Genomic DNA, 26962 nt, shown 5'->3' with positions numbered 1-26962 from the left:
CTTGCACATTTACTATTATTTATTAGTATTAGGATAATGCCAACCAAGAGTGAGGCACCATTTATGGAGTAAGAGACAATAGCTCCTGCCCCAAAGAGCTTATAATCTGAACAGGCAAGACAGAGATGGTAGTGGGGAAAAGGGATAAGCAGATTGACCGGAGTGATGGTCTGCAAACGTTAGTCCCACCATTATTTTATTATTAAATTCACCTCAGAGAGGTGGATTAACTACGCTGATGGCAGAAGCTCTCCCATCAGCAGAGTAGTGTCTTCAAAACAGCAGCACAGCGTAGTACTGTACATGAAGACAAACTTTTACAGTGAGGAGCGTGTGTGCTGGACAAATCAGCCTGCAGGCTCCACTTCCCACCTGCAATGCTCAGAAGGGAACTACCCCTGTGAGGTGCAGAGATGCAGGGGTGCAGCCTTACCCACAGGCAGCAGGGAGATCAGGGAAGATCACAGCCAAGTGTCAAGTTGTCAGCAAAAAGAAAAGGAGTACTTGTGGCACCTTAGAGACTAACCAATTTATTTGAGCATGAGCTTTCGTGAGCTGTAGCTCATGAAAGCTCATGCTCAAATAAATTGGTTAGTCTCTAAGGTGCCACAAGTACTCCTTTTCTTTTTGCGAATACAGACTAACACGGCTGTTACTCTGAGAGTTGTCAGCAGTAACTGAACTCTGACTCCACTCCCTCAAATGAGGTACTTTTGTGGGGGAGGGTTTTCCTGAGGGTGAGAGAGGAAGGGGGGAAGATAGTTGCCTGCTCTTTCTCCTGATATTTGAGGAGGTGATGGCAATGAAGCCGGTGCCTGTCCCCCAGCAGCCTGCACTACCGAGTCAATTCAGGGGTCTGATACATATTGACAGAGCCCTTGCCACAACAGTCCAACGTTATCTCAAAGGTCACCTTTCCTTCAGGAAGCCTCCCTGGCAGATAAGATCACCCTGCGCTCTAGGTTTATTGGCACCCATACACAGACTTGAGGAAGCTGGGGATAGAGCCAGCAGGCCAAAGCAGGGCAAACTTCCAAAGTAGGGCAGGATAAGTCCTAGCCTCTCAGTCATCAAATCACCTTGTAAGATGCACCTCATTGCCATTGCATTCCCCACAGAAACAGAATGGAAACAGCCAGCATTAAACCTAGTGCAGGGTGGAGACTGAACATCCACCCACAGGGACACCAGTTAGGTACAAAAGACGTCTGACTGCCTCTGAATCACCTCTCACTGTATTTGTAAGTTACATGCAGCACATCGTAGGTGCTTTATAGGCACTTAGAGATAGGTAGAAAAAACAAAGTTCTTTTACCGATTGCTTGAGACCCACGGTAAACGGACATTCTGCATGACAGTATCTTGCAATTCAAACAGCCACGTACCATTCTACAGACCACTGATAGCCTTGAAAAAGAAAACAAGCTTGGCTCCAGGAAATTCTTTCACTCCAATTAAACTGCAGACTGCTAGTGTATTTCCCACTCCTCGCAGAAAGCAGTGGAGCCCACATTCAGACAGATATCTACCCTTCAGAGTAGATTTACACTCTGAATGTGGAAGCTTTTTCTTTTGCATTAAAAAGGATTTCGAAATCCATGATTGCTTCCAAAGTGAGGCATTTTAGCCATTCCCCTTCTTTAGCGTCTCATTTAATATAAGGATGGGATCTTGTATAAAGAATTCTGATCACAATCCTATCTGTTCTCGCATGTTGTTGATATATGGGCCAGGTTAAATCATATTTTAGGACTCTAGCCTTCCCTTTTCAGGTGCTAGGCTTTTTACTTACAAATTGCTTGTTCTCCAGATGCTTTTAGCTTATGTCATCTTCATGGTCTTTTTACTACCCTCTCTTTCCACCCACCTAGAACTTCCTTTTCTCCAGCCTCATCTGCCACTTCCTCCATTTGGCTGATTTTTATTTTTTCTTTTATATTTGTTGAGTTATGTTGTTGAGAAGAGCCTTTTTTCTGCCCTCTGTCCTTATGCAAATACAATAGCAAGTCATGTCAATAAATTATAGGACTTGTAAAAACAGCTTATTTTCCAACCTACAATAATTCACTGCAAAACCGTTTTAACCAATTGGAGACAGCGTAATTACACACACATACACATACCTCTTAAATATTCACTTGGCTGCCAGCCTGTTAAAAGCCAATGTTCCAAGAGTGAACGTTATAAAAGTAGTACTTCTAACTCATTACATGAACATAAAAAAGCATATTTGTATTTTTGATAGTACTGCTATTATATTCAGAAACTCCTGGAAATATTTTCCTAAATTACATGCTATAAAAGCTATAAACGCCGAAATGTATAAAAATTATAGCTCCCCCATCCCAACCCAAAATTTATTTTTAAAGTAAACTTCATGGTAATAACAGTCTCTTATATAAAAGGTTTGTGTTATGTTTTTTATTTTGTTGTTTAAAATTGGGAAGGGAAGGCCCACACTATCAATAAATTTGATCAGTAAAATTACTTTTATTGATTTTTTTAATAAAAGGGATTTATAAAATTGCATATAAAGATAAGAATATGGAAATGGAATGGAATGAAAAAGGCATGTGGAGGGAATATCTTTTATTGAGTGTTTACATGTCTAAGTATTCACCTATTCTTACCTCATCATTATTTTAATAGACATAATAGAGCATATTGCACTGAACTTATGCATGGAAAACACCACAGTTAAAGTAAAGTACATTTTATATAATTTTAAAATATAATTCAAAACAAGAAATTTACAACATAAGACATTTTGAAGCACTTCTGTAATTTGTAGTCTTAAAATGATGCCTAGTGGTTTTGTTTAATGTTCTGAAGTGTTTACAAATTGACACTTTTTGTGCAAAGATTTTATATTGGTTAGTAAAACCACAGTCCTAAAATTGTTGGCTTTAAGTTACAGAGATAACAGAGAGGTATAATTTGAATTCACATCAGAGCTTTCTAAAAATGGCAACAGTACAAGCATGTGCCTCCTCAGGTATCCAGAACTCTTTGTGATTCTGCCATGGCCAAGGAATAGAGCTATACATCTGGACAAAGCTGCCACAGTTTCCCAGGATGCTTTGGAGGAAAACCTGGCATACTTTATTTCTCTTGTTTACCAATATAATACTCTGCTCAATATAAAATAAAGGGGAAAAAAATCAATATTGACTGAGCCTTGGAAGTTTTAAAAAATTTGGCAGAGAATAGCTGTAATTGAGAGACAAAGTAGATTTTAGGAAAACCTACTCTGAAGAAGGGAGAGAAAGTTCTGCAGAAAATATGTGAGGCCTGCAGAGTAGAACTAAGAGTGCTACAGATGATCCGCACAGTGATGATGAGTGGAATTTAGGACATTGAAACAGTGGTTTCCACAGGAGCTCTCTGGCTCTAAAACGTCTCCACTTACTACAGAATTTTCAACTGTTGGAAAATATTACCCCAAATATTTCATCATCCCCATTACTTCACTTTAGCTACTGTACCCAACATGGATCCAGCTCAGAGGCACCTTGAGTAAGTTCCTATTGTTTAAACACACATACAATAATAGTTAACCCCAGCACTAAAATTATATCGGGGGAAGAGAAGTTTCTGCACCTTCAACTATTTTATGTTGCTCAGGTATTGAAGATAGTTTAACTTTAGGACACGAAGTTTCAGCTTTGGATTTTGGCTAGATTTAATACAAATTCTTCCCATCTACAGATGAATGTGTGGGCTGTACCTCATCCTTTCACTTCTGTTACAATTTCAATTTCTTTATGTATAGAAGGAAAAACAGAAACAAGTTTCTATTATTGTAAACTGACAACAAGCATCTTCACCTCACAGTAATGAAATCTAAAACAAGGTGGTTGCATTCATTTAGGAACATATTTAAAATTAAAAGTGCCATTGATCAGACAGATAACAAACAGAGTGCTGTGAGTTCATACGAAGTTGATACATTCCAGTGGGCTCCAACAACAACAACAACAACAAAAACCCCGCTCCAATTTAGCTTAGCTTAAAGTTCTATACAATGAATAAATTACATCTTTCTTGGGATAGTGTTTCTGTTACTCCTACATCTCAGAAAAATTCAAAGCTAATTAATTAAAGTAAGAAATTGTATAGCATGGGATAACATTTTGAAAGAATGAAATAATTTAGAAACACCAATCAGCAAAGATAATTTGATTATGATTAGCTGTGCGGAAGTTTAAATTATTAAAACTGATTAATGTTTTTACACAGTTTTATTCTATGTAATCCATTACCTACTCTATGCTCTGTAGTTAAAGTCTAACAAATGGTATCAGATAATTCAAGACTGAGGACTAAAATACTTTCGGTTTATCACTTGCCTTCCTTCACCAACATTTTTCCAATGGAAAATTAGTGGCAAGTAGTTTTGCAGAAATTCATATCTGGGGGAACTTTAGTTTAAGGAATCCGAATTAAGGATTATATCTGCTCACATTCTTCAAATAAATTCTGGTTTAAATATGGCTGCTGTTTTGTTCTGAACAGTCATTGTCCCACAGAAATTACAACTGCTGTTTAATAAGAAATTATTCCCTGTGCTTTCTAACACCCCCGGCCTGAAAACAGTACAATGTGTTTGTGTGCACTCTCAGCTGAAGTGGCGAGCAAGGCGAGCAGATCTATAATCAGCTCGCAGCTGAACAAAGGAGTGAAGGATGTTCTTGTCCAGATTTGCTAGTTGCTCTCCAGAGCAGACCTGCTTTAAGTTATCTGGTGCTACAACCAAAAGATTGCAGAGCGCATGGAGGGTGTCAAAAAGCTGTAACACCAATGGAATCTGTTTGAAAGAGAGAGAGAGAGAGAAAAAACAGTAAAAATCCTCAAAGTGTAAGTCTTATAATGAAATAGCTGCTGCAAAGTTCATCTAGAATGTCAGTGCTATTTTCCACACAGGAGACTCATTTGTGTGTTCTGTAAAAAACAGACTAAAGCAATTTTTAAAAGCCAGATTTAATTTTTAAAAATGTATATGAATTTGAGTACTTTTGTTTTAGAACAAATGTGAGATGTGACCATTCAGAGAATGTTTGAAAATTGTTCAAAAAAACCCAAAACAAAACAAAAAAAAACCTATAACAAACCACCACTACCCCTCACCAGTATTATAGTTACACTACTTATGACTGAGGTGGTATTTTTATAATACCCAGTTACATGCAATTATAGCTTTATGGAAGAAGCTACATGCTTATTTCTCATTTTTGGTAAAGTTCAATTTTATTTTTGTTATCCCACCATGAAAAAATAGTTTGCACAAAGAATTTTTCATATTTTTTGTGTGCTCTAAAATGACATGACCTTGATTTATTAAAGCTTCAAAACTGTCATGAACTTAACTTTCATTAAGGACAAGTACTTCTGCTATTTGAAGGAGCTTGGTTTGGAAATAAAAATGAGTCAGCTTCATAACGCTTTAAAAGCATATAACAAAATGAATTATATGGAGATGGCTGGGAGCTTCTGTTCGGTCTCATAAACACAAGAATTAGCGGGTGTTCAGTTAAATTAAATATGGCATATTCAAATCCAGGAGGAGGAAATACTTTCATACAACATGTAAGTAAACTGAGGAACTAATTGCCACAGGAAGTTGTGGCCAAAAAGTTAGCACAATTCAAATATGGATGGAACATTTAGGATAAAAAGAATATCCAGAGTTATAATAGTTGACGGTAATAAATTTTGCAAGAGACTAATCCTCAGATGTTTGTAGTCTTAAATCTCTAACTAAAAGGAATTAGGAGGACACCTAATATGCGGGGCAGATTATATTACATCTGTCTAATGCAGGGTTTCTTGCACCTGCCTCTAAAGCTTCTGGTACTGGCTACTGTTGAAGACAGAATACTGAACTAGATGGACCACAGGTCTTATCTTGTCTGGTAGTGCGCACATTCCTAACTTATTTCAATATGCAATCCTACATACACATGAAAACACTCAGTGTGTTTTTGAATTACATTGAAAATAATGCATGTTGGTGTGTAGCAGGCATTTGCTATTCCCTGTTGAAATACCCACAACGACCTTGACTCGCTCCACCTTAAGGTGTCTGTGACAAAAAAAGCAGCCAGTCTGAACCAACAAGAACTGTCTAGAGGCCATTCAAGGTCAGCTGCTTGCAGCACCAATAAGGATTAGTTCTCCAGCAGCTAGAAGGGCTGGAAGCAGGCAAAAGCCAATCAAGGCCCAGCAGGCAAGATAAAATGGGCTGACTGCTTCTTCCAAGGGCCAGTTCTGGTTGGCTGGGACAGGGAGGAAGGATTTCTCCTGCTTTAACCCAAAAGGCCTGGCCAGGGACCTAACTCTGACTACACCATTTGGTTAAGCCAGCAAAGGACTTATGTTTTGGAATTTTAAATCCCAAGTGGCTATTATGATTTATAAAATCAGGGCAAGCTTGCTTTGTGAGATGCTCAACTGACTCAGGTAAGCTCATGACACAAGGCAAGTGAATTTAGGAGACAGATATGAAGACTATTCAGAAAAGACGGTCTTGCTGGCATAATTTATTAAATGATTAAAGCTGCTGCCATGGTACAAGGGCAATCTAAAGTCTAAAATGTATGGTAGGTTGTGAATAGAAGGCAAAAGATGTGAAATGTGGTTATATGAAGGAGGACGTTTTTCAACAACAATATTGTTTCACTATCCAGGCATTTTATATATGCCTCTATAACACCATACATATTAAGTATGCATACACTAACCTTAAAGTCTTTGGCACACTTCCTGTATTCAGCCACATCACAAATTGCTAACATGCCTCCCATGCAACTGTAGGAATATTGCTGTAGATGTTCATAAATAAGTCGATGAAAACGAACTCCAAGCTCCATCAAAACTGTGTCCACATTTTTACCATCCATAGACTTTCTAATCTTTTCCACTTGCTTTCTGACATAGCCACATACTTTGACACAGGCCTATAAAAAGATTGCTTGTAAGTTAACTGATTAGAGAAAAGTTTCCCCTCTTAAAAAACATTTGGAAAGCAGAGTCTCAGATTAATCACGAGCAACGTATAGAGCACTGGCTCACACATAATGGTCTGTGGATCAGCAGCTGACCACTTGCTGCTGGCGTTCCTCATTTTCAGCAGAAAAATTGCATTGAAAGACATCCATAAATACATTAATATGCCCTAATATTACTTTTCTGGGTAAGAAATTGTTGCCATTATCACTGGGAAGACCTGCAAACGGGAAGGCAGATCCATAACAAACTCTCTATTAAGTTTTGGTCCATGTTAATTTAGGTGGTATTTTGGGGAAGGGGGAAGTTTGTGTTTGTACAGCACCTAGTCCAGTCTGACTGGGGCTGTTGGACACTACGATTATACAACAAAACTGAGAATACTCCCACCAAGTTTAGGATCCACATTGTGAAGGCGTTTGAGAATCCTTGGCATAGAGTGAAACAAGCCTGAATGTTAACCAGATGTATGTGTAATTGGGCGTACACTATCAAAATGCCAATACTGGTCAAATTATCTTCAAAATGCTACTGTTTATTACTGACAAATCTCTATTTGTTTACTCACATTAGTATATTGAATCAAAACACTGTTTTCATCTTCTGGTTTAAAATCTGTCTTCTTTTGTTCTGCAGCCAAGATGTGCTTCATCTGTCCAATCATACAATTCAGTGTCCTTTAAAGTTAAAATATAAGACGTGTGTTTTAAAATAAAAGTTTTCATTTACTTGGTTTTAACATTTAAAAATTCTGAAGTGATCCCACATAAAATATAAGCAATTAGTGCACAGTGAAGTAGAAATCCCCCATGATCCACCACTTCTACAAATTCATGAACATTAAATGAGTTTCACCATTTAATAAAAAAAAGATGTTCACGGTAAAATGAACTGCAAAGACCAAAAATATTTTTGAAGCTGCTGTGCAATACAATTTTACTACACAAGACAAGTCTGGTTTTCTGAAGGTGGTAGACGCATGAGAGACAGATAGAAGCCTTTGAGAAGTCTCTGCTCCAAAGTTCTCTTTATCCTGGAGTGCAATATAGTATGTGCTGATTTTAAAGGAGACACATTAATTGAAACATAACCCATTTAAAGCCAGTTCTTCAGAATAGCCAGGCACTCTTCTTTGCTGGGGAAACCAGAAAGACTCTGAAGTGGACTTTCTAGACCTAGTTCAGTAACTTTATAAATAATAATACACGGTTCAAGCGAAACAGCATCACAGAACACTTGCAACAAGAAAGAATCTTTCCATTCACCAGTGCTGGTCACTTGTCTTGAAATATCCAGTGCAATTTTATTTGCATCACATTTCTTCTCTTCCCCCAAGCAGTTATCCTTCCTGAACATTATCTAAAAGTCAGAAATGTTTATTTTACAGTCAATCCCAAAGCTGATCCAGGGAGTGCTTGAAGAGCAAGCAGCTGCAATACATAGAGCTCATTCTCCCAAGTGACTCTCCCTGGAACACTCATTTTTGCAGAACAGATTCTCTCACTGTTTTCTAGGGACTGTAATCAGCAAAAATGAAGCTACATAGCTTGGACTATGAAAGTTCCACACGATTTGAGGGAGGGGAAAATACACCTAATCCCAAAACAAGGAATCAAATTAATTATTTTCCATGCCTATGAAACTCAGACTCCCATTCTGGCTGTACTTCACTTTACAACCTTGCCCCAGCCAATAACAGAAATCAGAGTTACATCCCCCTGCTCTTCCAATTCCCATTTTTAATATACATGAATGTAAGGCAATCTATTATGGATATGTAGAACAGCAATGCTAGTTCATTATGATGGTCCCAGGGACTAAAATCAGTTCAGCTAATCATTAGAGGGGAAGAAACATCATTGTGAATACTCTTCAAGGGTCTGCTATCAGACATTGTCAGATTCTGGATAACATTGAAACCAACAGTGCCTGGGAATCTACCTTTATTTGTTACCAGACAGTGCCCAAGTCCAGCGTGATCTATTATTGGGGCTCTTTCTGGTATTTTGGTGCTCATGTAGACAAAATGGTGTGCAAGTAACCACATTTTTATATAAGTGATTTGTCTCAAAACTGGTCTCTCTTTTACAGAACCACCACAGACATGTAGTTGTCTGCAACACATAGGGGCTTGTGAAAATCCCATCCTAGGTGACTTGGGAACACAGTACCATTGACTTCCAACTGGACTTGTGCTCCTCCATCACTTAGGCACTTTTGAAAATCCCCCCACAGTCTTTAGAGATTATTTATTGTACACAGAACTTAATTCATCTACTACAACACTGAGGGCTCAGGCAATCCTGTCTAGGTTTGAACCCGTGGCTCCAGAGAGTCTAAGTATTTCAGACTTGATGTTTAAACCATTAAGGCATTTCCAGCAGCAGAGGCTAAAATCTCTATTGTTATCCGTGTACTTTCTCCCATTTTTCCTTTCCTTCCATCACCATAGCAAATATTTTTACCAAACCACCCCTCAATTCCTTTGCAATTTACACACTTTGAGACTCTTGCTCACCATGCAGAAGGTAACAGAGCTAGGATACAAGGATCAATGCTTGTTTTCTCTTCTACAATTCTGTTATTTGCCCTTCGAGATGGAGTGGACACCTAATAAGTAATGCTTATATGGCACTTTTCAAGGCATCACAGACATTAATTTTCAATTCCCCTGGGGGTGTGTTATTTATATCATGAAGGGGAAACTGAGGCACGGATCTTAAGTGACTGGTCGAAGGTCAAACAACAAATCATTTGGCGATATGGGAATAATACAAATTTCCTTGGTACAAGTAAACATATAGATACTCTGTAAGTAGAGTACTTACGTTGTGGCTCTGCTCCCTAACATTAAGCCTTACCTCTTTCTTGTCTTTTTCCACTGCAAAATGACAATACTACTTGCATTTATAGTGCTTTTTCCATCCATAAAAATCACACCATTTTATATAGGAGGTAACTGATGGACAGAGATTAAATGAATCACTCAGTCTCAGAGCAAGTCAATGTCAAACCCAGAATACACTCGATTCTCTTGACTCCCAAGATATGCATTACACCACGGTCCAACACAAGCAAGCCACTTAATCTCTTTCAGTCTGTCATACATACTGCTCTTTAAATACTTTAACATTTCAAGTTTCAACATTCTGTATGCGAGCTTTTCCCCCGCAGCCCAAAACAGGAAGTGTTTTGGGGGGTTTTTTGTTTTTGTTTGTTTTTTAGAGAGACGGAGGAAAATTGTGAATTATCTCATTCCCTCAACACAAAAGTGGATGAAGGATTTTGCTCACTCTTCCCAAAAGAAGAAGTCTCAGGTCAAAAATCAAGCATGGAAAAATTTCAGCCTCCCAAAATTAGTTTTTTCTTGACAAAAGTTCAGTGTGATCAATGATTTTCTGTCTGGATTTCAAAGGAAATAAATTCTGTGGTTCTAAATGATTACTTCCCAGCAGGAAAAACATGCTAAGGCAAAACTTCTTTGTGTTAAAAATGGTAAGTAGAGCAGTGATTGATGGGAAGTTTAAAACTTCACTTGCCTATCAATGCCCACGTCCAGTTTCATCTCCATTTGTTCTATTATATCCTTTTTCTTCTGAAGGCATTCAGATAACTTAGGAGAAGAGCTATAAAATAGTAGGGAAAAAATCATAACATAGTCAAACATAATGCAAATCAAATCCATTTGCTTTGGTTGCTAGCGAGAATAGGAGTACTTCAGGATTCCCCACCCATCCTCTCACAGAAAGTACCAGACTGGATGCAGTTATCTGTCTTTGTAATCAAGGACTGATGGATGGAGCTACTTCAAAAGCCAGAGACCCCACAACTGTATTTGCTGACCCAGAGGTGGGCAACACTCTTCTGTAGTTCAGAGGGAGTTGCCCCTGGACTGAGCACTCCGCTTCCATTTTGCTGCCAGTCCCCAGTGGACCAAAGAGTGGGCCAAGACTGCTGTGCATGCCAACACGCTGCACATCAGCATAATAGACTAAAAGATTCATCTTCCAAATTTACTGATTAGAAGTCAGATTTAAACAAACACTGTACTTTCCACAACTTCCATCATCAATAACTTGAAATTATTCTTAAAGCAAATTTTTTTTAATAAAAATATTGAACTGTATTAATAGTAACACAAATGAAATTTATAATTTCTAGCAATGATGACCATACATATTCACAGAAGAAATGCAAAATAGAACACCTGACATACCTGATTAATGGCATCAGATGATCATTAAACTGCTTGTCAAACAAGTGGAAAATAGTATTGGCCTGGTGTACAACATCCAGGAAATAAAGGTTTGCACTTTTAGAGTCAGGAGAAGGAATGCCTAAAGTGGAAACATTTATTTAGGATCATAAAAAAAAAATGCATGTAATCTGTATCACTATCCTTTCTAAGGATAAGGGTAAATTTTTCAAAAGTACTTAAGTGAAAATCAATGGGATGTAGGCTCCTAAGAACTTTGAAAATGGGAGTTAAGCATCTAAGAGCACGTCTACACTAGAAACATAAGTTGACCTATGTTAGGGTTACTTACAACCACTGCAGTGGTGCACATCCTCACCATGAGCACTTCCACCGACTTAAGAGGGGCAGTGTGGAGGACTGAGAGCCTGGGCTTTAAGTTCTACATGTAGTTCCCCGCTGGGAGTCGGACAGCGCCTCTGGCTCTCAGTTCCCTGCTCCTGGGCAGCACCAGGGCTCCCTGTGGGGAGCCAGGTGGGTGCAAGGAACCTGGGCAGCAGCTGGACTGGGAGCCAGAGGGCAGCCAGGCTCTGAGTGGGACAGGTGCAGCCCAGCTGGGACTGAGGAGCCTGGGAACAGCTGGGCTCTAGCTGGAGCCCCTCCACCCACCCCAACTTTCTTATCAATTTCATGGCTCCATGCTGGAATGACAGCCAACAGCCAAGTTACATAATGCAGTGTCTACACAGATACTGAGTCAACCGTCAACCTAATTATACCAACATAAACTCTACGCCTCTCGCAGAGGTAGAGTTATGATGTTGGTGTAATAGGGCACTTATATCGGTGGGAGCAAGGCTGTAGTGTGTACACTGACATAATTAAGGCAGCTTATGCTGCCTTATGTTGACCTAATTCTGTAATGACAGGTTTCAGAGTAACAGCCGTGTTAGTCTGTATTCGCAAAAAGAAAAGGAGTACTTGTGGCACCTTAGAGACTATTGGTTAATTCTGTAATGCAGACCAAGCCTAAGTCTAGAGATTTTTTCATAATTACCCTAAAAGCCTATATACAATATTCCTTGTATGCAGATAGGGTAACTTCAATGGACTCCCGCTAATATTAACAGGAATTCTGCCTATCAATGAAAGGCAGCAAATTGTACTAAAGACTTATAACTATGTAACCATATCTATCATATGAAACAGGAAAAAAAAAAATCTTACTTTGATAAGTTTCCCTAAAATATTAAAATATACACACACAAAAGAGGTTTTTTTAAAAAAGTAAATACAATGAGAGAAGTCTTTCTATATAAGAAATGTTCCTCTATACAACATATACATGTAAAAACACAAACACACTAAATAAACATACTATATAAAAACCTTATTCTCTTTTTATGGAGAAGGTAAAAGAGGTAGGAAGGGAATGATCATACTCAGATTCTTATGATGCAGGAAATAAAGCCTCCAGATATTTCTGAATAATCACTGTCTTTCAATCTGTACTGATTTCCCATATGTAAGGTGTGCTTCAGAAGCTTATACTTTGGCTTCCAAATAAATGAGATAAATTAATTCCATTAATCAACACACCTTGCACAACACTAACTTGCATAGATCTCAAGGCCAATCACTGAAGAGTATAAAGTGCTCTGAATGCATTGACCAATGAAATTAGAAACATTAATATATGCTATTTTATAATGAAATACCACACATTTAAGAAAACAAAGACAGAATTATGCTTACCAGCAAGTCCAGTTTCCAAGGCATAATCAATGTGCTCAATACACAAAAATTCCACAAGCATAGAAAAAATTCTGAATGCATTCTTCGGTAAATCAGAATGATCAGAGAGCTTTAAAAAGAACAACAAATATTTTGATACTTAGTGTTAGAACTTGTTGTCTACACTTGGAAGTTTATTTGAATTAGGGTACAATGTGAATTTAAAGCATACAAGGTATTTCAGAATAACTCCATATGTGGACACACTTATTCCAGAATAACAACGTGACCACACACAGAGCTGTTCCCGAATAACTTCATGTGTAGACAATCCTATGTACATGCTTTTTAAAAATATATAAATAGTGACTGAAGACTTAGAATTACAGAGCACTTTCAAAATAATAAAACAGATCCTCAGACATTGTAAATTGTTATAGTTCCATTGAAGTCAATAAAGTGTTTACATTGGCTGAGGATCTGCCCCTATATATCAAAATATAATATAGGACTATAGACATTCATCACATGTTGAAATTTTCATACATACATTTGAGTAGGCAGGTATGCTCAGATTTTTAGAGTTGCATGTTTGAATAACTGATACATACTTACTATGACCATATGCAGTGTCAGGGTAACAGTGCACATCTAACTCGTCTTTTGCATGGTCAGTTACCATGCGCACAAATACAATTCCAGTAACTGCATGGTGTGAGTACATTTTTATATGCACATAATTTTAAAATCTCATCTTAGATATAAATCTGATGCTCTGCCTTTTCTTTTTCATAAAACAAGCAAGCAAGCAACACTATTTGGGCTTTTAGAACTTAAAAAAGGTGGCTCTTAAAGTTGTCTGAACATCAACTGGACTTTGGTCCTTTGTAGTTAAGAATATCTGCAAAAGTAAGATACCACCTCTTCCTGCAGCCCCCATGGACTTGGAACGGTGAACCGCGGCCTGTGGGAGCTGCGATCGGCCGAACCTCCGGACGCTGCAGGTAAACAAACCCTCCCAGCGGCTTTCCCTGAGGGGCCGCGTGCCAAAAGTTGCCGACCCCTGCTATAGACCTTTGCAGCACAGGAGACCTGGACCGCTGGCATTTGGAGTTAAACGTATGCTTAGTTTAGGTGTACAAAAAAACAAAAACAAAAATAAAAATGATACATTCTTAATTCTTCAAATGCATTCCTCTGAAGTTACTAATTTTGAATATTCTTTACCTTTAGAAGTTTTTATTTTATGTCTCCCTGATAAATTGTGCTTTAAAGTTTCTAGTTTCATCTGTTTTAGTTATGAAAGTGCAACATTCATTCATGCATGCAGAAATACCTGAATTTATTTTACTCTAACTTTACAAACAAATCAATCTTGGGCTGAGACCAAACTTGAAAAATTTTATCCGAAAAGGAATTTGTTTGGGGGGGGGGGGGGAAATTATGCACAACTGAAAAGGAAGGTTAGAACAGAAGTTAGAACGGAGCTATAACTACAGCAGTTTTTACCAATGACCACTATAATGATAAAATGACTAATTTGTCTATGCATCATGCTATCCCTTTGACATTCTCAATGTTATCTGGCTGTTATCTGAATATCAACCAGGGTTGTATCTATTTCTGCTATAATCATGGTTACACTGTATCCTCTCAATATCTAATATATTAAAAGCTATTTAACACACAGACTGTTCAGCAAAATATTTTGAATTCCGTTTTGTTAATTTTAAGGATAATTCTTATAAATAGATGTGTGTATTTACAAAAAATAGTTTTGGCTTCTCTTTAAGTTAAATTTTGTAATTAAACTTTAAATAAGTTAAAGTTTGTAATTAAATCTAAGGTTTTTATTAAACCTTTAAAGCACTACACCCACACAGCCAATGAGCCACAGAAAAACCTATGATTTATATCAATAGTAAAAATTCTATTTTGTATTAGGCACAAACATTTGAAAACAGTAAAGGATTAAAAGAAGGTGAACAATGCAACAGTAAAGATTATTCCCCTCAGTCTCTCAACAGTAGTATTAATTAATAATGGAAGATTGATACATGTGACAGTTGAATGTTTGGAGGGAAATTATCTACTATTTTATTTTATCTAAATTAATTTTATTTTTGTCACAGAGTTTAAAAGAAGAAGTTACATTTGTACAACATATCAAAGTTGTTATACTAAATGCTAATCAATTCTAAGGACTGATTTAGAAACAAAAACAACATTAACAGCTATTTTTATTCCAATTGGTTATAAATAGTGTTTTTAAAACAAATGGTCAGAAGTTTCCTGAAACTCACTTTTGTTAAAAAACAAGAAGTCTATAAACAATGTCTGGCGTTACCTTACCATGACCCTGATTTTAAAAAGGTAATTAATTTAATTAAATAAGACCCAAGTCCTTGCCTCTGCACAAAGTCCCCTCACCTCCTATTAGACTTCAACTAATGGTAAAACAAGATGTGATCTTTACATTGAGGGTGTAAACAGTTGCTTCTTCTAGCTCAATTTTGGTTTTGTGTGCCATTCAAATTATATCTATTTATAGCAGTCACAGAAAGCAGACTTACTCTATGACATCTCTCAAAAGCTTGCTTGGTTTCTTGTAAAAGGTTAACCACCACTTCTTGGGAGAGAAAGGTTTCTCCATGGGTATCAATACTTGGGCCCAATGGCAAGTTTGTACGTTGTCTTATTCTCTCTTTGAGATCTTGAATACTAGAATACAATACACCAGAGGGAAATCTCACTGAGTGGAAATTTTAATGTTCAAGTTTAACAATACATTGGGAATATTATAGTAGTTAACATGGTAAACAGAAGCGTAAAATATAACTTAATAGATGCACATCTGTATTTGGAATAAAAACTTAAATAAATAAAACCTTGCGAAGCGGTCAAGAAAAAACTTACCAGAGCTGACAAAAACCTATTGACTTTACCAAACATGTTAGTATGCACAACCCACTCCTCAAATCCCACAACCACGACCACACCCACACTACTCTGCCATGCCCCTCCACACCCTGGGGACTAGATACTCCCCACTGCATGACACAGGTAATTCCCAGTGAATTCAATGGTGTATATTTATATCCTGTTGTGGGAGTTTAGTGCCTCCCCCCACCCCGAGACTCACACTTAACACACACCTCTAAGACACACACAACTCCCATTGGACTCTCTTTCCACACTAGTTTTTCTGTCTCTTACACACCCCAATGCACCTGACAATCATACCACTCCAACATTCACTCAATAAGCAGCCCTGGCTCAGTCTCACATGCCCAGACTCACCTCCATGCACACTCCCCCCAATTCAGCCAGCACTCCAGTCATCTCAGTCTGTTTGTTTTCTCCCCTGCAACATCAGATCTCTTCCTGCCACGGCATTATTTTTCTCTTCCTTCCCTTCCCCCAAATCAGTTTTCTTCTGTGACCCACCAAATCCAGTAAACCTCAACAGCAGCTCTTCAAAGATGCAGAAGCCTCAGCCTCTGTCCCCCAGCTAAGTTTCAAGCACCCTCCTGATGGCAAGCACCTCACCCCTCCTCCTAGCTGCCCCACTTGCTGTGCCACGGTAGAGCCTGCGCGGATACAAAATTTGTATCTGCAGCCGATCGACAATCTGCAAACATGGTCCGTGAATACAAAGGGGATGTCCGCAGATTTGCGGGGCTCTAGTAATAGGGATGTGTTATTTGAGAGCTGAGCTTAAGAGGACTGAAGTCATCGTTGGTCACCAGCGGGTGGCACTTTTGGTCATACAGACCGCTTTGGAGATAAAATCCCTGCACACTGAGCCCTGAAGACAGGACTTGTGACCAGGAGGGGACACTTCCTGGGCACAGACTGGTAGCAGCCACAGGGTCGTCCATGATTAACCTGGCTACACCAGATCAGTAATAACCCTGTGGAGCTTTTAGATGCCTGAAATAAAGCCGTATAATGTGGCTATGCGCATTCGGTGCTACAGACCCTCACCATCTATGCGTGTGGTTGTTACTGAGGAGGAGAACCAAGAGTTCAGCTCTAGCCCTCTCTGCTGCTGGATTCTTTGAAGGATTTTATGGAACTTACTCTCTTCTCCTCCCTTTCTTATGTCTCAGCATGAAACTGCCAGAGCTGGGCACAGGGCAAAACAGCAGGGCGACTCCAACTCCTGCTCCAGTCAGCAGGGATAAAAGAGGGAACAGACATGACCCAGGGGAGCAGGGAATTACAACTGCTGGTCTTCAATCCCCTTCCCTCTATGCACTCAGGAGAGAGGGACGCTGAAGGACCCAGCAGGGCCTATTGGAGCTCTCCTTCAGGCCAACAGTGTAACTACAGCAGCTGCACTCACCGCATGGCAACTTAAATATTAGGTACATTCAGTTTGTTTTTGCAGCCATGAGGGCTAACAACTAAAGAGAAAACTTAGATCATGCAATTGGTCATACTCGCCCACAAAAGCTTCGTATTTGCCCCAGATGAGTGGGATGTCTTAAAACATACACATTAAAAAATTCTGATTCCTTCATAAACAAAAGGAAAGAATGCATAACTGCTAACACACTTTCAGCTGTGCACAGAGTCTACATTTCAAAGATCCCACTTTGAGTCTGTCCAATATGATCACCTAGGCTCAAATGTAAGGCTTCTTCACTATATATTTTGCAAAAAAATTCTGAAGCACCAGAAAAACTACTCCTATTCAACTTTTAGTGGTCAACTGTTGCACAGGTGGTAGTGTGATGCCAAGTTATTTCAGGGTGTGTCACTCTTTAGCCTTATTACAGTAATAAGGCTCACACTAAGCCTGAGAAAGATATTAGATAAAAGTATTATATTTGGTGCAGAAAGGTCTGCTAGACACTAAGGCTTAAGTTTCAACTTACTTGATGAAGACATTAAGTTTAATTTCATGTGACTATATAATGGATTTATCTAGCATTTCCTTTGTATCCAGGGGAGCAAACCTTTTAGTATACGGTAACATAATGTGACAACACAAGTAATACAGAAAATAACGATTGTTTTGGAAGCCAGCTTTTATGCAGATGATCAATGTACAGTTTAAGTGATGTTCACTGTATTTTTGCCCTTTATTATATTTTTCCCTCTTTAAAAAGAAACTCACCCTCCAGTGCCAATGGACCTCTTCTGGTGGTTTTTAGAATCATAATAGCGTTGCAGAATCATAGCGCTCCTACTTTTCAAATAACCAATTTCCACCTCAATGTAATTCTCCAAGTAGGAAATGAAAATGGATTTGATAAGCTTAGACAAGAAAGTCTGCTTATCAGTACCCAAGTTAAACTCCATCAATTTGCTTGAAAGATTAGTAGTTCTTTATGCAAAGGAAACAGAGAAAAAAAATGTTGCATTTGTATGAATTACAGTATTACATGTTTGCAACGTACCCAGCACAATGGGGTCCCAATCCTGACTGGGATATCTGAGCCTTACCAAAGTTAAATGACAAAAAACTCTGTATAATTTATGCACATATGTACTGCTATAAGAAAATGGCAGGCTGTGATTTTGTTGTGGAAACTGCATCTTTCAACACTCACCACAACTTGGCCCAGCCACCCCTCTCCATCATGACATGGTGGGAGTGATGGGGGACGTGGAGGAGTAGGACAGTGGGGCCTGGGACCCGTGTGGATGAGGGCTGCACAATCCTGGGGCTCGTTCCGCTTGCTGCCTTCCCTCTGCACCAAGTGCTATCACCTGCACTCAGCCCCACCAGCACTGGCGCTGCCAAGTTTTGCTTCTGCCAAGTGAAGTGGGCTGGGTCTGCTGACCAGTCATATCTCCTGTGTGACCTCAAGGATTTTGCCTTCCTCAGCAGCCAGAATGCATTGGGGGACAGACTTGGGGAGGACCCAGTGAGTGGTGCCAGGCAGGAGCTTATGCTTCCCACAGGGTGCAGGGCTGGGACGGGGAGGCCCAGCAGTGCCAACCACCCACAGTGTCTCTAGGAGTTTCTGAGTTAGGGCCAGCTCTGGGGTGCAAGGGCTTGGGCCCCCCTACCACACCCCAGGGATTGGAGGAACAGGGGGGTTCTCCAGACCCTTGTGGAGGGTAAAGGGCCCTGCTTCCAACTCAACATCTAGTCAGTTACAAAGCAAGAGTTTAGGTCCTGTAACCCCAGCCACATACACACCTGCACCCCAAACCACAACTTCCACAAATTGTGGCCACAACTTTTGGACCCCCCCCCGCCAAAAGTCACAACTTTCTTACAGCTTTATACATATGGGAGAAGTGCAGTCAAATTGTCAATTACACTTTTCATATTACAAGAGTAGGGTATTTATATACTTTGCTAAATAATAATTTCAGTCTCTGATTCCTCAAAAATCTAGATACTTTCTTTAAAAGTACAACAGCTGTTTTCGAAAAGGTCACACAATTTAAAAAGGAAAACTGGCAAGGCAGATGGGCAGCAAAATAGTTGTCCAATTTTTAGAGGAAGTTGGAATTTTCGTCCTTTCTTCCCACCTCTTAACAAGAAATGAACCTTTCACAAGATGCTACTGACAGAACAAAATGTTGATAATAAAATTTATAGCTACCTTGTATACAGCTCATAAAGATTCTTAAGATACTGTTCTGCATCTGACTTCCTGTGTTCTTCTAAATGATCCTTTACATTACTCTATAAAATGGAGGCGTAATCTCAGTTAATAGAATAAGAAAAATCAACATTTCATATTATCTACAATAAATAAGGCTCCATGTTTGTCATGGAGATCACGGAAGCCATGGATTCCATGACTTTCTGTGACCTCCGTGACTTCTGCAGCAGTCTGGTCAGGCTGGCCAAGGAGCTCAGGCAGCCCTTAGGTCAGGTGCACCGACTGCTGCTGGGGAAGTTTCGGGCTCCCCCCATTTTCCCAGGAGTTTGGGGGGGGGGAGGGGAGAGTCAGGGCTTGGTATTGGGGTGTGAGGTATTGCTTACCTGGAGTGGGGGCTCCCCAATCCTCAGCTCCCCTAGCTCCACATGCTACCTCTGCTGGCAACCAGGCACCGCCCCCACTAGCCACGGTTCCCAGGAAATGGGAGCTGCAGAACTGGGGCTTGGGGCAGAGCGGAGGCAGCAAGTGGAGCTAGGGTTGCCTCTTCCCAGGAGCTGGATAGGGAGCCTGCCCCAGCCTCACCAACCCTGCACACACACACACACACACACACCCACCCACCCACCCAGGTTTTAGTCAGGGGTATTTTTAGTAGAAGTCATGGACAAGTCATGGGCAGTGATTTTTTTTGTTTACTGCCAGTGACCTGTCCATGACTTCTACTAAAAATACCCCTGACTAAAACTTAGCCTTAACAATAAACCCTCAAGAATGTACTGCATCTTATATAACATAGTCATACATATTTACTATTTATCTCAATTTACAGATATCTTACATTTAACTCCAGGATTTTAGTTAAACGTGTTCAGTTTAAGGAAACTAGTTTGGAAATGCAAGACATCTGCTGTTTGAAGTATCTTTGAACTGCTTACGCACAAGACCCAAGAAATAAGTGCCAAAGCATCTGATTTTCAAAGCAAAAAGACTGGAAGTGTACATGCATTCTTAGAACACAGACAGAGTAAATGAACACAACTGATGAACAAGTGAATAATTTAGATCCACTTACATGCTCATAAGTGAACAGATCATTCCTCCTTCAAGGAAAGCCCAAGAATTAAATCTAAGAACCTTCAATTTTATGATTAGGCTCTGCCAATATTGTTCTAGATAGGAAGAACAAGATCTTCCACACCTACAGGGAAGTGACTTTACACACGTGAGTAGTCATGCTGACTTTACTCACATGTATAAATATATTTGCAGAATGAGGGACTGTCATTTTCAGCTACAGCAGGTTTTCATACATTAGCTGTAGGACCCTATTCCTTGGCATAAATTATTCTGGCATATTCGATGCTAGCCTCACACTAGAAATCTGATTCCAAGAGTGAAAGGATTAAAGACATTTACTAAACATAAATGTTTCTTCTCCCCAAATTTTTGATGTTGGGTCTGCAGAGATAGACTAAGTACGTGCATGACATTACCAGAATCATTAGTGAATATATGTATTCTTCCAGTTTATGTCTGCATATATTTGTATTTTATGTATTCTTGATTACATTGTGCTTACAGTACACAAACAGCTACTTTAATATTCTTAATTGATAGTTTAAGTTGTAATTTTTAAAAAAGAGCAATCAAATGTGATTTTTCCATGATTAAGGTTACTCAAAATATTACAAACAATATAGATTCTTTGGGATTTTGTTACAAGAAGTACTTAAGGAACTGTCTTACTCATTCTTAACAACAAACTTTAATATGCCATATTTAAAATACCTGAAGTTTGACTTCAAATATATTTTGAATAAGTTTGGCCAATACAGTCTCTGGACTACTAAAGATATCTCCAACTTGTTTGTTCACTCGCTGACAAAGGATGGCTGTATCTTCAAATATATCATTCCTCACGGAAGGTCCCTAGAGATTAAAGGCACATTACAATGTAATATTTCCAAACCAATAGATATCAACAATAGTAAAATGCATGCACAAATAATTGACCCTAAAATAAAGGTACATCTGGTTTTAAAAAGTTACCTCTTGACATTGTTTTATGTATACATCAACACAGTGGGAATAGCCCTACGGGATGGAAAAAACAACCCAGAATTAAAACATGTTGTTTTCTATGCTTACAGTATTGTGAAATATTATCATTACACAAAGACAATTAAATAAAGAAAATGCAGCAATTATGGAAAACGGTCTGCTTAGTTTTAACAGAAAATTTATCAAAAGGATGAACTTTCTCAGACCCATTTTCTTCAGAAGTCTAGATCAGCTTCACTACTGTATTCTGGTACAGGTACTTAATGCATCACGTGCTTTTAGAGTTAAAAACTCAATCTTTACCTTGAAGTGAAGTAAAACAGCTGCTACTTCTCGCATTCTGGAAATTTCCCCCCTTCTCTGTGCATTGGTAAACTCCTGAATCAGTTGCAACTCTAAGTCATGGTACTTACCTGAAAAGAAAAAATATTCATCAGGCTTTGCAAGGAAGTTTTTGACAAAGAAACGAAGACAGTTGAATGTTATCAATAAAAGCAGATTAAAGAACTAAGCAATGCAAGTTAAGATTGAGCAAAATTGGTTGAATGGGAGAGGAAACTTACTTGCTATTTTTGATTTTACTTCAGAAAACCTGTTAAATCAAAAAACATACTATTAATCAAAACCCACATCAAAAAAAATTCAAACGAGTATTAACATGTTAATTGAACACTTTTACTGTCAATTGTAGTTAAGGGTTTAACAACATATGGAGCAGGAAGACAATGATGTTTCAAGCTTTATCTGTAAGAAATCCATAAGAAATTAGTATAGAATTTACAAGGAAATAAGTACACTCAAATTAGGTTGTTTTCAGCAAAATTTATCAAGTACTTTGAGGTGTATGTTCAAAGATGATCCTAAATACACAAATACACTCATCATGTCAAAAACTATTTTAAAAAATCAGCTGAGGCCAGGCACCACGAAAAAAACCCTGAAGTTACACAATAAAGTTATAGCTCTTCCAATGATTATTTAAAATGTTTGAATTGGATTTTACCTGTCAAAAGGTAATTCCTGTGCAATCAGATGCAACTTCTGAATAATATCAGCTGCCTCTTTAATCTGTTGGGGGAGGGAAGTCACAAGTTTACTAAAAAAAAAACAACCCTAAAAGTTATGGCCGTAGGACTTCTCTTTTTCTTCACAATTTCCCCCTCTCCCCTCTTTTTAAAGTTGCTTGGTATCCACATGGAAAGTAATACCTGCTTCAGAACTCTCAGCATGTTTTTATTAGGTCAGATCAATCTTCATGTCCCTACTAGTCGCTCATATAATTTCATGTAAACACAAGCCTCTTGTTGTTATAGGGTCACAATAAAGCATCTTAAATCTCTAAAAACCACTAGCTTACGTGTCTAGTGCTACTGCAATGTTACAGTGTGCAAGGGATCAGAATTCAAGATTTAGCTCAATCTCCCACTTCTGAACTAGAAAGGTCAGAGTAATGCTGTGATGTTCTGCTAAACCCCAGGGTAAAGTGGCTTGTGACCGTTCCAGCCAGGTCAGAAGCAGCACTAATAAGTCCCAAGTAAAGCTGCACCCTGACTTTTTTCAACTAGAAAGGGCAATAATGACACGATGCCTGGAGGATTAAAGTAGAGCATGTCAAGAGTTTCTAAGATCATGCTAGGGGAGGGGGATGGGGAAGATATCACATACAAATTATTTCCTCTGAGGCAGAGGCTATGTTTCAGATGAAAGGGAGTTTAATCCTGGGGCTATAAAATAACATCTTATAACAAACACCCTTGTCAATATTTAGTTACAAAAATATCCCAAGCGCAGTTAAAGCAGTTTGCAAACTCCTATTTGCCCATAGACAGGAAAACTTTTGATAGGTGACTAAGATAATTTGTCTTTTCACTGTCAGTCATGATAAAGGGTGGCTGAACAGATTTTAGTGACAGCTTTGGCAGGTTAAGTTAAAATTATGAAAATGCAAATCACAGCTTTTGCAACTTTAAACATTACAGCTGGATGTTACTGAAGCCCTTTAAAAGCTGAAGTTTGTGGACAGCCCCAAACAAAATTCCTCCATGATGGTTTTGGAAGCTTTATTATTGCAGCCCTGGGAACTGGAGGGTACCTTGAGGGTGGGGGGTGTAAAGAAAATCCTAGCCACTGTGTTAAAACTGGGGCTGTCAAGCGATTAAAAAAAGTAATCGCAATTACTTTTTTTAATCGTGCTGTTAAACAATAATAGAATACAATTTATTTAAATATTTTTGGATGTTTTCTACATTTTCAAATATATTGATTTCCATTACAGAATACACTGTGCTCACTGTATATTTATTTTTGGTTACAAATATTTGCACTGTAAAAAACAAAAGAAATAGTATTTTTCAGTACATCCAATACAAAGTACTGTAGTGCAATCTCTTTATCATGAAAGTTCAACTTACAAATGTAGAATTATGTACAAAAGAAACCTGAATTCAAAAATAAAACAAGGTAAAACTTTAGAGCCTACAAGTCCAATCAGTCCTACTTCTTGTTCAGCCAATTGCTCAGACAAACAAGTTTGTTTACATTTGCAGGAGATAACGCTGCCTGCTTCTTGTTCACAATGTCACCTGAAAGTGAGAACAGGCACTTGCATGGCACTGTTGTAGCTGGTGTTGCAAGATATTTACGTGCCAGATGCACTAAAGATTCATATGTCCCTTCATTCTTCAACCACCATTTCAGAGGACATGCATCCATGCTGATGATGAGTTTATAATGATCCAAAGCAGTGCAGACCGACGCATGTTCATTTTCATCATCTGAGTCAAATGCCACCAGCAGAAGGTTGATTTCTTTTTTAGTGGCTTGGGTTCTGTAGTTTCCACATCAGAGTGTTGCTCTTAAGACTTCTGAAAGCATGCTCCAACCGCGTCCCTCTCAGATTCTGGAAGGCACTTCAGATTCTTAAACCTTGGGTCGAGAGCTGTAGCTATCTTTAGAAATTTCACATTGGCATCTTCTTTGCATTTTGTCAAATTTGCAGTGAAAATATTCTTAAAATGAACAACATGTGCTGGGTCATCCTCCAAGACTGCTATAACATGAAATATATGGCAGGATGCAGGTAAAACAGAGCAGAAGACATACAATTTTCCCCCAAGGAGTTCGGTCACAAATTTAATTAATGCATTTTTTTTTAAAAGAGTGTCATCAGAATGGAAGCATGTCCTCTAGAATGATGGCTGAAGCATGAAGAGGCATATGAATCTTTAGTGCACCTGGCTCAAATATCTTGCAATGCCAGTTACGACAGTGCCATGTGAACACCTGTTCTCACTTTCAGGTGACATTGTAAGTAAGAAGAGGGCAGCATTATCTCCCATAAATATAAACAAACTTGTTTCTCTTAGCGATTGGCTTAACAAGTAGGAGAACTGAGTGGACTTCTAGGCTCTAAAGGAGACGGTATGATGGGATAACATGATTTTGGCAATTAATTGATCTTTAAATATTCATGGTAAATAGGCCCAATGGCCTGTGATGAGATGTTAGATGGGGTGGGATCTGAGTTACTACAGAGAATTCTTTGCTTGATAGTTGCTTTCAACTACCTGAAAGGGGGTTCCAAAGAGGATGGATCTAGACTGTTCTCAGTGGTAGCTGAGGACAGAACAAGGAGTAATGGTCTCAAGTTGCAGTGGGGGAGGTTTAGGTTGGATATTAGGAAAAACTTTTTCACTAGGAGGATGGTGAAACACTGGAATGCATTACCTAGGAAGGTGGTGGAATCTCCTTCCTTAGATATTTTTAAGGTCAGGCTTGACAAAGCCCTGGCTGGGATGATTTAGTTGGGGATTGGTCCTGCTTTGAGCAGGGGGTTGGACTAGATGACCTCCTGAGGTCCCTTCCAACCCTGATATTCTATGATTTGCTGGGTATCTGGCTGGTGAATCTTGCCCATATGCTCAGGGTTCAGCTGATCGCCATATTTGGGATCAGGAAGGAATTTTCCTCCAGGGCAGATTGGAAGAAGCCCTGGGGGGTTTTTGCCTTTCTCTGTAGCATAGAGCACGGGTCACTTGCTGGAGGATTCTCTGCACCTTGAAGTCTTTAAACCATGATTTGAGGATTTCAATAGTTTAGACATAGGTGAGAGGTTTATCGCAGGAGTGGGTGGGTGAGATTCTGTGGCCTGCATTGTCCAGGAGGTCAGATAGGTGATCATAATGATCCTTTCTGACCTTAATATCTATGAATCTAACAAAAAAAACCTACATTTGTAAGTTGCACTTTCATGATAAAGAGATGGCACTACAGTACTTGTATGAGGTGAACGGAAAAATACTATTTATTTTATCATTTTTACAGTGCAAATATTTGTAATCAAAAATATGAAGTGAGCAATGTACAGTTTTTATTCTATGTTGTAACTGAAATAGATATATTTGAAAATGTAGAAAAACATCCAAAAATATTTAATAAATTTCAATTGGCATTTTATTGTTTAACAGTGCGATTAATCACGATTAATTTTTTTGTAGTTAATTGGGAGTTAACTGTGATTAACTGACAGCCCTAGTTAAAACCACCAAAAAAACAATGATGCTAGATTTGACAGGATTAAGGAGATATGATCATATTGTGGTCTCCCTGCCAGTTCTGTTCTTGTGAGCTGGGAGAGGGCTCGTAGGCACTACAATCATACAAATATTTTTATTTTTGCACAATTATTAACCAACTTCTTAAGTGAGGGTCCAGAATTCAATAACACCTGTGTACAATACAGCCATAACAAATCAATTTTCCATGGCTTCTACTTCAATCCACACATTTAGTTTTTAATTAAATCAGACCTCAATGAACTGTGTTAAATCTAAATAAATACAGATGCTATAAAAAAAAAAAGTTAAAGACTAGAAGTACCTAAAGAATTTAAAAAATATGGACTGAGATAAACAGGAGGAAGTTTTAATAAATAATTCAAGGTAATATATTTTAATCCATGTAAAGGACAAAACAGCAAAATGCTGATTACAGAGCGGTAATGCAGAGAAGGATTTGAAGATGACAGCAAACACATTAAACATGAGCACATGGTGCAATGATGTTGCATAAAGAGCAAACACTAATCTGGGTATATCTGATAAAACTAAGAAGGTGATTATTTTATCCATCTTTAGAAAAGTGACATCTGGAGCACTTTGCTCACTTATAGGCTTCTCATTACAGAAAGAGGATTGGTTAACCATTCCCTCGAAAGCAGGGCAACAGAAGTGATGAGGAACAGAAGATATGCCTTCATAAAGAGGCTGAAGAAATTGGATACATACAGTTTGGGAAAGAGACTGCAAAGCAGAGATATGATATTACAGAAATAAAAATGTGGGAGAATTATTCAGAGTAGTTAAAAAATGGCAAGATTGAAAAAACAATCCAAAAG

The 26962-nt window shown here is 38.6% G+C and overlaps 1 protein-coding gene across 1 annotated transcript in view; it reads right to left on the bottom strand.

Annotated features, from left to right (window-relative positions):
• Positions 1–2574: 2574 nt before the first annotated feature.
• The window catches only part of EXOC5 (exocyst complex component 5), a 44230-nt gene continuing 19842 nt past the window's right edge, over positions 2575–26962 (bottom strand). The window contains exons 5-18 of the mRNA XM_037901201.2: positions 22571–22635; positions 22131–22159; positions 21871–21980; positions 21556–21600; positions 21295–21435; positions 19504–19586; positions 18060–18269; positions 15508–15655; positions 12956–13064; positions 11222–11342; positions 10545–10631; positions 7574–7682; positions 6741–6956; positions 2575–4807 (exon numbers count right to left, since the gene is read on the bottom strand). Of these exons, the coding sequence (XP_037757129.1) occupies positions 4619–4807; positions 6741–6956; positions 7574–7682; positions 10545–10631; positions 11222–11342; positions 12956–13064; positions 15508–15655; positions 18060–18269; positions 19504–19586; positions 21295–21435; positions 21556–21600; positions 21871–21980; positions 22131–22159; positions 22571–22635 (1662 nt within the window). The 3' untranslated portion in view covers positions 2575–4618. The remainder of the gene's footprint in view (positions 4808–6740; positions 6957–7573; positions 7683–10544; positions 10632–11221; positions 11343–12955; positions 13065–15507; positions 15656–18059; positions 18270–19503; positions 19587–21294; positions 21436–21555; positions 21601–21870; positions 21981–22130; positions 22160–22570; positions 22636–26962) is intronic.

The sequence above is a fragment of the Chelonia mydas genome, chromosome 6 (genome assembly GCF_015237465.2).
Source record: "Chelonia mydas isolate rCheMyd1 chromosome 6, rCheMyd1.pri.v2, whole genome shotgun sequence".
In the NCBI taxonomy this organism is placed as follows: domain Eukaryota; kingdom Metazoa; phylum Chordata; order Testudines; family Cheloniidae; genus Chelonia; species Chelonia mydas.
The sequence above is the reverse complement of the archived record's forward strand: the minus strand, read 5'-3'. Positions and strand labels throughout refer to the sequence as shown.